Genomic DNA, 12813 nt, shown 5'->3' with positions numbered 1-12813 from the left:
TGTTTACTCTATAATATCTCAGTAACAATGCATGAAGAGGTAGTGAAGGCCGTAATAAGATGGCAATTGATGAAACCTACGTTTAGCTCCTACTTTTCTTCTGTATTTCTAGTTTGTGTAGTGAACATCTTCATATAGCATCTTTTAAAAGGTAACTAACACTAGCACCCATAGCATTGTTTCAGGATTTTTACAACATTGAAAAAAGGGGCCACAAATATGCTAACTGCAGCATGCATTCAAGGTACCTAAATGTGAGCTTTACATGTACTTCTCAGCTGTTCTGGCTTGACATGAGAAGTGCGTACATAGGCATTTCTCACAATGGTCTTTTGATAGATGCTGATTGATGGGTATGATGTTATATCCCCATTCTCTTGGGGAGAGAATGTCTTCCGCCCTGCTAATGCTTTAGTATTAGCAACTATTGTAGGCAGAGAATTAAAAAAGAACCCTTATCCGATCTTTGATCTGTGCTGGCTTGTAGTTTCTCTGTCAGGGGTTAATTAACCCCCTGAAACTTTACGGGATTTCCTCATGTCCATGGCTTGCTTTCTTTCCTAGGATCAGAGCCATTTGAGAATTGAAAAAAAAAAAAAGTCACTTCTAAGCATTCTTCTGTCTGCCTTTATTTTTGGTCCTCTTCTCCCTTCCCCCAGACTCCTATACCACATGTTCGCCTGATCTAAGATAAACTGGGACCTGTCATTTAAGAGGAAACCCACCCTATTTTCAACACTCCATATTCAAGTTGATAACCCCATGTTAAATATTCGATTATATTCATTTAGACAGGGAAGTTCAGATTCTTTAGACTCCGGTTCAAAGCAATTGTTAGGAGTGGATTTTATTTTCAAAATCTCAATACATTTGTAGAGACTAAGATAACATCATCCCATTTTAATAAAATGTGTAAGTCCAAATGAGACCGCAGGTAAGATCATCAAACTCCTTACTTACCACAGTTCTTTTCATCACTGCCATCAACACAGTCTTCGTCGCCGTCACATTTCCACAACAGAGTGATACAGCGGCCGTTCGTGCACTGGAATTGGGAGGCTTCACATTTGGCTTTTCTCCCTAGAATCAGAAGGGAACACTAAGCAAAGCAAAGATAGAAGGGTGGTAAGTTAGAGATGCAAGTTACCCAAAACCCACGGACAGGGGCTCTCTCGGAAGGATAGCTGCAGACTCAGCAGGCTGCAACATTCTAGGGGCCAGAGCTGGGTGGGTCTTGGGGCAGTGACTGACAGTAACTGACTTCTTAGCTGGGCACATGCTGAGACAAAACACTAGACTGCCCAGCCTCTCTTGCGGTGAGGCATAGCCAAGGGACTAAGTTCTGGCTAACAAAACGGAAATGGTATATATGGCTTTTATGAGACATTAACATTAAAAGGACAGAGGATCCATTTTCCTTCTCTTTATTCCTTTCTGTTTCCTGAAAACTGGGCGTGGGGGCTGGAATAGTGATCTTGGGCTAATGGAGCCAGACCAAGATGGAATGAACCTGGATTTTCCGGACACTGCAAGGGGCATCACATCTGCCCTTGGGCTCGTTTCTCTCATTTGTTTAAGCCATTTGTGTGGCTACAATCACACAGCCAAATCCCAATCCTTTAATGGCATTTCTTGCCCACATCCATACTTCTATTCATGAATAACGTTCCTATTATAAGTAAAGGAGATTTAGAAAGGGCAGCAAGAAGATGGTAAAAACAGAGGTTTAATATATGGTTCCTCATCTTAGAAATTGAGGTCTAATTGCAAAAAACACATATTTACAAAACAGCTCCAAGATAAGATAAAAGTAACAAGAAAGTATAGTTAAGAGGCAAAGGGAGATCATTTCTAATTTAGCAATGAGAGAAAAGGAAAGTGAGGTAGTGCCACAGACCTGCATTCTATTTCTCTGAAGCTCATTTTTCCTATGTTGAATGTACGGATACTTAATTCACATAATGGTATGAACTGAGACTTGTAAGTAGGGCACTTGGTTTTTTGCCTGGCACGGGACAACTAATATTCAGATGATTCCTATCATTAGCAGTTCTGTCCTTTTGGAGGATGTGATCTCTAAAAAAAGGTACAGATCTGGTCACTTAAAGCAAATATGCTGCAAATATTTGAGAAAACCAGTGGAATCATATAGTTCATGAAGATTACTTAGGGGAGGTTTCCAAGCAGAAAGCCTTCCGATTTCCTGCCACCTTTCAGCATTTGCAGCTGTGGCATGCTGGCATAAGAACTGATACTACAGCGACAAGCACAGACTGGAACGCTTGTGTTATGCACACAATACTCTAGTTGGTCTCCTTAGTCTCAGCTACTCCCTGCTGTCTGGGAGCATTCTGTGCTTTGTGACTAATTCGCTGGGAGATCAAAATTTGGCCCAAGTCAAGATTACCTATGGGTGTGGTTGGTTACATTCTTACATATTAAATATATTGCTTTAAAAACTGTATCTATTAAGACCACTCTGTTCTTAAGAGTCAGGTTAAACGGGGACCCATCTACAAAGCAGTATGGCTGAATGACACTTCTTATCTATATTTCATAATACTTACTCATTCCACTTACCAGTATTTTATTGGTTGTAAGATACTAGGGATTTAGAAGGGGAACAAGAGGGAAGAGGAGATTGTCGTCAGGAAGCATCACCTGTTCATTTTTATGCTGCTAAACCCAGTATGAGGTACCTAGCTGCTTCCTTCCCCTGCCCCATTGCCACTGGGTTCTCAATATAGTCCCCATATTCTCAATGCTGGGGGGACATGTTCTGGGGCCATTTGCTGTAGTTCTATAACCTTACTACTTTTGAGGCTGGTGAGAGTGGTAAGAATCTTCTTTGAGTACTTTACTAGAAAAAGAAGAAAAGGAACAATTTGCGGTCAGTCAGAGAACATAGGTATAAATATACTTGGGGGAAAAATTGGTTGCAGTTAGGATACAGTGAAGGCTGAAAGGCTCTGAATTTTTTAAAGGTTTTAGTTACCAAAGGTTAAGTCAAAATGAGGCAAAAACATTGATATCTAACATAGTCAAAACAAGAAACTTGTAATCAGACTTGGATGGGGACCTAAACATAGATGTCAAATGATGGTTTTTCACTTCAGGCTTAGGTACCCGAAAGAAGACCTCCTTCAAAACGAGTTTTGAAGCTGCAGATGTTATAAACACCCAAACTGGCCTGGGATTAAATACAGGCATACAGCTTCCTAAAGCTGATATTTAGTCCATTATCACCTTGAAGAGGGTCTCCGGATTTAGCTGTAGCATACAAGCTATCAACAGTAATAAACTGTATTAAAATCCTGGCAACTCTGCCTCAAGAGTCTATATTGACTAGGCTCAGGACAGACATAGCATTCTCTACTGAGAAAATATCCTAAGACAAAAAGGAGTTTCATTTCTACCTTTTCTCATCCCCGATATTTCCACCTCACCCAAGCTTCTGCCTGATTGTCATAAAGCTGTGATTTGCCACCACAGGCAGACGCTCCATCAGAGGAGCTACTGGCGTTAGGAGTGCAATGTGCCACGAAAACATCCCCGCTTGCTGAAAAGAGCAAGATGGAGATCAGGGTGGGGGTGGGAAGGGAAGCTGGCTTTATAAAGGACCCTTTAAAGAGAGGCAAATAAAGACCTTAAGCTTTATGGCCATGCCTCTTCGTTTCCTAGTTTCCTAAGCACTTTGTTTTGAGAGATTGCTGCTGGGCAGAAAACGCTCCCTACTTTTGTTAGTTCTCTGCTTCTTGCAGAGTGGGAGACCTCAGACACTAAATCGAATGCTGCGACGCCAGTCATCTGACCACAACACTTTAAGTTTTCTGTTCAAGTTTTAAAAAGGTTCTGCCTTTCCACCTCTAGTGCCCAACCGGGACTGCGGCTGCACACAGCTCCAGAATGGAGAGCACCAGATGAGTTAAGGAGCTTTTGGTTCCTGAAGCTTTGGGGATTACAGGATTGTGGACCTGTAGTCTATTTCCATCCATGAAAGTTAAGTCTCGGGTTCGGTATTATGCTTTCATAAAGCGAACAAGTTGAGCTTGAAATCATCTACACCTGAGGTTCTTTTAATACCTAGATTAAGCTAAAGCCGATAACACCTCAAAAAATAACCTTGGAAGTAGAAGCGCTGGGTACTTATCCCAGGGTCTGCCTGCTCAAAGGTGAGAAATTGGGGTAAAATGCAATTTTTAACAGGTTCCTCAAAGCCATGGGGTTTCACACGAATGGCTTAAAGCCAAAGAGGTGGGTGAAGTGGGGGGAAAGGCCACAACAGCAGGGGCCCTGTGTGTTCTACCTGTCTCAACCAAGAAGGCTTTCTTTCGAATATTAGATTTCTATGTAAGAATTAGAAAAGGGTTCTATTGCTTTAAGAAATTAAACTGTCTAGCTCTCCTTCTAGCTGTGGTATTTAGAATGAATACTTCTGTTTCTTTGGGTCAAGGGGTTGGAAGCCACTTGTGCCTACTCACTTATGTGGCTATTTAAATTTGTAATGAATGAATTCGCAAAGTGTTGAAGAATTACTCACTTTTACTGTCACTTATAGAGATGGAATCAGACTACGCAAACTTACGTCAAGGCGCCCATGTCCCAGGAGCCTTGCTTACCTAAATTGTTAACGTTGCTACCCAGACATGTTGGCAGTTCACTGGCTCCAAGAAACTCAGGGTTTTTAATGCATATGGAAGTCAGCCTGCTGTTGTCTAATTGTCCCTGCAAGGGTTAATATGGGAGAACAATATGTAAGCTTCAGTAAAAAAACTGCACAGACCTTACAGTACATACCGAGCCTTCAAGATGGGCTACGAATTTCCCTGCTGGGCTCTGAGCAGCACTGTGGCAGGAGTGCTCCAACATGCATGCCCAGAACATAGAGACCGTGTCTCTGAGTATCAGGCTCAGAGTGTACTTCAACCTGCACAGAGGGGCTCATGCTGCCACATTGATGGGGCCACCAGGACCAAGCACTTACATCTCTCGTGCCCTTCCTCATTGCTTGAGCATATAGGTGTTATCATCTGCTGGAATTTCTTCCATCTGTTTGTTTTGGCACCTCTGGGGCCACCAAGGGCATTTATTTTTAGTCTAGTTGACTTTTACTGCCTGCCACTTTAATGTCAATCTTTCTATTCATAGGCTAAAACTCCTTTTAGGACAAGCAGATTTCTGAGTCAGCAAAGAAGTTTTCCTAGGGGGAAGGAGGTTCATAAGAGGCAAAGTACCACAATAGAGGTGCCAAGGGAGAGGTTCTGAGCTGTCAAGCATAAAGGTTGTGTTCTGGCCTTAAAGTCAGCCTCTGAAGTGCTGTAAGAACCAGTTTGGGGGCCACTAAATGCTGTTAAATATGTAGGTTGATTCTTCTGATTACTGAAATAAGTAAATTTGACAGTTGACAATTGTCAGTTTTTTCCTTTATATTGGATTGAGATGATCTTAAGAATCATGGATAAATAAGTAGATGTTTTTTGTTGACAGCCCAGCACTGCCGTAAGACTCCATGTCTCTTAACTTTTAAAATTCTCAATCTTACACGGTTGACACTATTATCCCCCTTTTATAGATCAGGAAACCTGTTCAGAGAAGGGAAGTACACTAACTTGCCCAAGATCACCCTGGGCAGACCTAGGATTTGAACCCAGGCACTCTGGCTCCAGATACTGTGCTACTGAGCATTCAAATAAACTAGAGGGCCCAATTCAGGACTGTGTGTTTCTAGAATATTCTGTTGACTTGGAATTTAGGTAAAGAGCCAGCTTCAATTAATCCAATTAAGTAGGTGTTTTCATTTGTCAAGATAAACGCTCATAATATAGCTTTATTGCTGAGATAGAGTCCCTGCTTCCCTTCGTCATTCTAATTAAAAAAAAAAAATGCTGCTACAATTTCCTCAGTGAGTCTTCTTCTAGAAAGACTATGGCTCTTGGTTTTCTTGTCTAGGGCACACTGGTCAAGTCAGAGCAAAGGCCCTCCACCTAATATACTTGGAAGTTAGCTTCTGTGGGTGGTAAACTAAGTCAGTTGTCCTCAAGTTCTAGGTACACATCAGAATCCCCTGAAAGGCTTGTTAAAACAGAATGCTGGGGTGAGCCCAGAGATTCTGATTCAGTAAGTTTAGGGTGGGGCCTAAGTTTGCATTTCTAAAGAATTAATCTTGACACTGCTAGTTTCAGACCATACTTTGAGAACCACTGCACTAAGGTTAAGAAGCTATGATTCTACCCATAATGGAAATGGCTATTTCATTTTCAAGGTTTTAAAATATACTATATTAACCCCCAAGTGCCCTCATGTCTATCCCTGGATGGGCACAGGAGATAAATGCCAATCTCTTACAACAGACATGATGGCGACAACCTGAGCAAAGCCCTTGAGCCCACTATGTAGGTAAAATTTATTTGGATGCCTTAGTAGGCATGTATGATAAAGAGGTTCTTCTTAAATCTGTCTTCCCCACCCCGTGTACTCTCTTTGGTCCATCACTTCCTCTAAATCAGTAGTCCAAAAATTAATCTAAGTCTCTTATTTGTCTACAGGCTGCCATATTCTCCACCCAAATCAAAATGGTGATTCATTGAAGCAACCTAGAATGGCCAGAATTGCCAAGGATGGAATCATTTCCTGGTTTCCCACTGTCTCTAGGATTGAGTGTAAATTCCCTACCGATTTGCCTTAGACTTTTCCCTGTCTGCCCCCACCACCATCTGCTCAGGTTATACTGGTTGAGCTAACAGCTTCAAGGGGATGCCCTCATCTCCCCATTGCCTTTGCCCTCCCGTGTGGTTGCTTTGTCCTGGTTTGCTCATGTTACCCCTGTTCACTTACCCAACAGGAGGCCCTCGATGCCCTTTTTGGCAGAGGTAGGTATGATCTGGCTACTTTCTCATAGTCCCTGTCACACAGCCATTATGCACTGTGATGCATTTAGCTACCGGTTTCCACCTTTAGACACAGAGATCCCCTAAGGCAGGGCCTGCAATTTATCTTTGTAATTTAGGACCTGGTGCCTGACATCCAAAGATTCTCTAAGCACTAGTTAGGAGTCTTGGATGTATGAGTTGATTTATTGGTTCGCTAATAAAGCTGGTCTGAACTAGAGACTTTTGTCAAAACATTCTTCCCAGCTTTTCTGAAACTGAAACTAAGTGTGACCAGTTGTTTTACTAGTTAGAATGCTTTGAAAGACTGTAGAAGGCTCTTGTTCCCTATGCCTATGGGGGTATGTTCACCTCATACTTATAGCACTTTTTCATTTAAAAACAGTGCATCTTTCCACACTTGTCCGTCAGAATGAGTGTGTCAGTATGGGTATGCTGGCCTCATTGCCATGTCAGTAGAGCGGTTCTGATAGCAGCGGCTAACTGGTAAGGTTAAGAGTTTGATATATCAGACCCAGATTTTACTTCCGACATGTTTTAATGCTCTTTGGTAATGTTGGCAGCAATCCATGGTTGCTTGAATCACATCACTTTTGTAAGATCACCTGCAGAGATGAAATAGTTTCTGGCTTTATCATATTAAAGTCTAAATTCTTGGTGATTTTAGGAAAACTTCATAAGCTATAACCCTGGTGGCACGTGAGAACTCCAGCAATCTTCAGTTGCTATCTGCCTCTTTTATGATTAAGTCTTAAACACTAGATCTGCTTACTCCTATTCAGAGCTTCTATTCCAGGCTGTCTTTAGATTATTGATTTCCCAGTTTGGCTGCCCCACTAGATGAAGTGTCATGAAGGGAGGGACCAATGCTGTGGTCACTGTGTCCCCCATGCCTGGTGCCATATGGTAGGTGCTCAATAGAGGTACTTCAAGTGGTTTCAAGCAGACATACAAAGATGATCGGCAGCGATCTACAACCTACATAGTTAACCTTTAGATCCATTAATAACTCAGATCTTGGGAAGGCTTTCTTAAGAAAATGAAAGATAAGAGGCAGTCAATAAAATAAGAACCCTGTTTACTCATAGTATTTGAGGGCAATATTGAGTTATAACAAGTGAAATAACTTGCAAATGTTGTCTATCACCAAGACTTTATCATCTCCCTTGCCTGGCTGCTAGCCAGCAGTGCCCACCCAGATACCCTGAGGTGGCAAACTCAGTCACAACCCAGAAGCCCTGATTTATAATTTCTCCCCTCCAACGTTATCTCTTAAATACAAGGCCATGCGTACTCCTTCCACCACTTGTAGAGCATCTCTAAGATACAAAGCAGGCAAAATATTTCTAAGTAAACATTAATACATTTCTAGCAGAATTTCTATAGTTACTCTCACAGCACCTAGCAGCCATTGTTTTTCTTAATTTATGGCCTCAAAAATAACTAGCAGGCTCAAGTTTTCGTAGGAGCTTCATGCAAAGGGAAAAGTGCTAAATTTAAGGTATGGGTTGAGCATCACTAATGCAAAAAATCCAAAATCTGAAATTTTCCAAAATTCAAAATTTTTTGAGTGCTGACATGATGACACAAATATAACATTCCACATCTGACCTCATGTGGTGGGTCACAATCAAAATGCAGTCAAAACATAGTCAAAACTGTTTCATGCATAAAATTATTACAAATATTGTATAAAATTACCTTCATGCTATGTTTATAAAGTATATGTGAAACATAAATAAAAATCATGTTTAGACTTGGATCCCATCCCCAAGATATTGCATCATGTATATGCAAGCATTCCAAACCTGAAAAAAAAATCCAAAATCTACAAGACACATCTGGTCCCAAGCATTTTGGATAAGGAATATTCAACCTGTATCACCTGCCATCTCATTTGGTTCCTGCAGTACAGTTAGCGTAAGTGGTATTAACAGTGTTTAGAGTTTATGTTGCAAGGCAACAGAAGAACTTAGCAAAGAGATGCCAGGTTGGAAAAATGCACAGAGTAAAACTGAGTTGATTTTCACTTGCAAAGTCAGATGCTCTTCAACCTTGTCATATTCTGCCCCTTGTCCTCTGAAAAGTTATCAGTCCTCATATTTCCTAGCCAAAAACTCCTCAGCTAGGGGGAAAATTATCCCTGGACCACTTACTTCGCTCAGCAAGTACATCTTACCCACAACCTCAGCAGAAGGTATTTATGGACTGTTTGCCTTGAAAGCAGTCTGTCATGCTGTGGACTAACTATTCTCTTGAGATTAATCTATAAGGGAAAAAACTAAGCAATTTTGAATTTATCAACTAATCATGTAGAGGGCAGCTGTATTAGCCCACCATGAGAAGCTCTCCTAAGTCAGGCACATTTATGATGAGCATCATTACAGACCTTATCATAGCTTTTCAATGCACTGAACTTTTTATAGGCTAGTATGTGAAGGTGGCTTTCCAAAGGAAGGTCAGTATCCAAAGTGAATGTAATCATGACTTGAAGTCATGTAGGCGACTGGCTCGATTTAATCACTATGCCCTCTACTGAAAAGAAAAACTTTACATTCTGTGAGAAATAGAAAATGGTCTAGATAATTAACATGAATTATCTGTATTCTTAGGCTGTGTGCCAAGTCTTCTGGATTTTGGATCAAAACCTGAAGCCATATGGCTGGGTACTATCTGTTCCCTTGACCTTATGGCCATGTTTTATTCTAGGAGTTCCTGCTAAGTCTTAGTTTGATATCCCTCCCGGAACAGAAGGGGCCTGTAACTACTTTTCACCTCTTCCAGAATCATAATAAAACTACTCAAGTGAAGACAAGCTTGTGATTACTCAATTTCACAAAAAGTAGAAACACCTGGATCAGGTCTTCACTTCTTTTGAGCATGGAGGCTGTCACCTTTGTTAGCAATGTTTAGCATTTGAATATGCAGTTTGTACTGAAGTTTTAACATGTTTCAGCTCTATTGAACTTGACATTCACACATGCTTTAGGTACCTGGGGATGCAGGTAATAAAAGCAAAAAATCAAAATGCCACATGAAATAGGCAAGAGGGTGATTTAGGGAATAAAGACGCTCCACACTTCAAGAAGCTGCCACTGCCAGTGAGGGCTTGTCTGGTGACCCTCCTTTAAAGAGTCCTTGTTCACATGCTCAGTTTTTGATAAAGATTACCATCATCATCATGCCTTCCTTTGGTGCTATCTGGGTAAGTCAGGTTTATTTTCCCCTTGCCCTCCAGTTTCCTACCTCCAGGTCTATTGGTACTACCAGTAACACCAACCCACTCCCCACAATGGGAGAAGTTTCTTTCTACTCTTTCGCTAGTTGCTAGCTATATCTGATCAGCTCTCACAAAACCTTCGTTCTTCTAGACTCTGGCATTAAAGAATATACGGTAGCCCAGATCCTAATCTTGACTCTCTAGGCTGGAGGAAAATGTCCAAGAACCTCCAGGTCTTTTACAATCAGGTGTACTAACTTCTTTTGTTAGCCTGCCTTAAGTTCCTTGTCAGAGTCTTGGTGCACACCTGCTCTATCCTACAGTTTTGGACCAGCACCATGTGATGGTGGAGAGAAAGGGTAAGGGTAGAAGTCGGGGGCCAGAAAGTCAGTCCACATGCCCTAGGACTTTGAACTTAAGACAGAAGCCAGTCTGGGTTGGCTTAGAGTTAATATCTGCCTCAGCCAACTCCAAATTTCCTTCAGTTCCTAAAGAACTGCCTCCTTTCCTTTGAAGAATTTGCACGGGCTTCTGTTTTCCACTGTTCAGGGAATGTCACGTATTTCACATGTGACAAAGGGGAGCAAACAAAGAAGATCCTCACCTGCCTAATACAAGGTGAACAGAGGGCTTTGGCTAACTCCTTTCAACAGTTTAGGTGCATTCCTAGCATTCTACAGGGTAAAGTTAACCTCTAATGGAACGTTATTATATCTTAAATTCCAAGACTACGAAAAGACATGCAGCAAAAATGAAACTTTTCTCCCACCTCGCTAGATAATCATCAGTAGTTTATGATACGCGTCTGTTTTGAAATGTTACAAAAAGCATAATGCGAATCATGGCACTGTTTGGAGAAATCGCTTAATAAGTTAGTATTACTCGTCCATTAATGATTAATGTTAGCGTCTGAAAACTCTGGTGAGCAGGGCTTTTCTAGGCTCTTAGGCTTGTTCTACATCGGATCCCGTCTTCACTACACGCTCGTCTTTTTCAAAGAGTCCAGGCAGGAGAAGGCATTTGAGAAAACAGCCCGCTGGAACCTGTCGCGTCTTTTACTTTCCCTTAAAGATAACACTTCACGGGCTGCTAAATTACGAGCCCGCGGAGCCACGTGACCAGGCTAAACGTGATCGCACCGCCAGCCAATAGCAGAGGACAGAAAAGCCAGTCCCAGCTTCACACGCTCCGGACAGTCGGAACTAAAGGGCAGGGAGCATTCGGAGACTTAAAAACCCCAACTATTGCCCGAGAGGCTTCTTGACCACATACTTTAAAGTTTGCTCTCACTTCAGGAGACACGTGACTGGAGACAGGCGGGCCTCCTAAGCCACCGGGCGACAGGAGCGAGGGACTCTGGAGTATTTAGAGCGGGGGCAGCTTTCTGTCCCAGGTCCCTAGAGCTGGCAAGCCAGCCCCCTGGTGTCACGTCTTGAGATCACTCTTGGGACCCGCCAGCATTCGGAGGGAACCCTCTTTAGGAGGGCTTCCTGTCGCCTGCCCGGGAAAGTTCTGAGGCTCTGAGTGGCAGAGTGGCTGAAGACGGGTCAGGGCTCCCAGGCCCAGCGCGGCAGACTCTGGGGACTCGACAAGCAGTCACCACCGCCCTCCCCGACCAGACACCGCCGCACACCAGCTCTCGCGCTGCTCCTTTGATCTATTGTTTAGAACGAAGGCTAATTACACTGACTAGATTAGGACTCAATTCCTCTCGAGGAAACGTCACGGGAACAAGGATCGGCAAACTAACCTGGTTAAGTCTGCGTTCCACTCCCCTCCCCGTTCAGCTGCACGGGAGACCGGAGCGGTTTCCGAATGCGGCCGGAGGGGTGGAAGGGGGGGGGTGGAGACGCACTCGGAGGGGAGTCCTGTTTAAAGCCACACTCCTCCTCTAACCTGCACGCCGGAGAGACAGTCCGGCGCCCGGGGGAGTCGCAGTCTGGTGCGCAGGCTGCGCACTTCTCCAGGCTCCGCGGAGCCTCCCGGCTGCCGCCCACCGAACGTGCGCCCGCTCACAGCCGCGGGAGGACTCCCTGCCCCGGCCCGCGCCTGGCGCCCCGCGTCCCCGAGGCGCCCACCTTCGCCCACCGTCCGCTGCCACCCTCCCTGAGATCCGAGGGGCGCGCCCCGGGCTGCCGCGCACGTCTCGGCCCTCTGCCTGCTTCCTAACACTCCGCCTGGCAGAGGCGGCAGAACCATTGTTCAATGGCTCAGAAGCTCACATTCCCCAGTCACTGTCAAGGGGGAGAAAAAAGGAGGCAAAGCAGTGGCTTTGGGGGAAGGGGTGTAAGGGAATGAAGACTAGTTCAGGGGAGGCTTTAGGACACCCGAACCTCACTGTCCCCCAAGCCCGGCTCCCTTTAGCCTCGGCGCTGACAGCTCAGAGGCGCCACCAGGGTGGGGAGGGAAAGGCGGCGAGGAGAGCGGAGAGGCGCCTTCTAGGAGGGGGGTGGGCAAAAGGAGACCCACGCCTCAGGTCCCCGGTAGCCCTGGCTGGGCCCGGGTGCCCCGCGGAGGGGCGCGTCCTCACTCACCGGTTCCGGTGGCGCCGCTCTCCCGGGGCGCCCAGCACAGCGCGAGCAGCAGCCAGAGTGCCCAGCGCGCGGACGTGCCCATGGTGCCCGCCTGGATGGTGCCGCCGCCGTTCGCTCCGCACAACAAGTTACCAGCCCTTCGGAAAGGAGGAAGGAGGTGGGGGCGGGGAGG

The 12813-nt window shown here is 44.4% G+C and overlaps 1 protein-coding gene across 2 annotated transcripts in view; it reads right to left on the bottom strand.

Moving 5' to 3' along the window:
* Positions 1–12807, bottom strand: part of VLDLR (very low density lipoprotein receptor) — a 29410-nt gene extending 16603 nt beyond the window's left edge. Inside the window, exons 1-2 of one of the 2 annotated variants that reach the window (XM_012652886.1) lie at positions 12642–12807; positions 961–1080 (exon numbers count right to left, since the gene is read on the bottom strand). In XM_012652886.1, the coding sequence (XP_012508340.1) occupies positions 961–1080; positions 12642–12723 (202 nt within the window). In that variant the 5' untranslated portion in view covers positions 12724–12807. The remainder of the gene's footprint in view (positions 1–960; positions 1081–12641) is intronic. The other variant, XM_012652888.1, reaches the window with a different exon arrangement.
* Between the last annotated feature and the right edge of the window lie 6 nt (positions 12808–12813).

The sequence above is a fragment of the Propithecus coquereli genome, unplaced genomic scaffold, assembly GCF_000956105.1.
Source record: "Propithecus coquereli isolate 6110/MARCELLA unplaced genomic scaffold, Pcoq_1.0 Scaffold403, whole genome shotgun sequence".
Lineage (NCBI taxonomy): Eukaryota > Metazoa > Chordata > Mammalia > Primates > Indriidae > Propithecus > Propithecus coquereli.
This window is presented reverse-complemented; position numbering and strand designations above follow the sequence as displayed.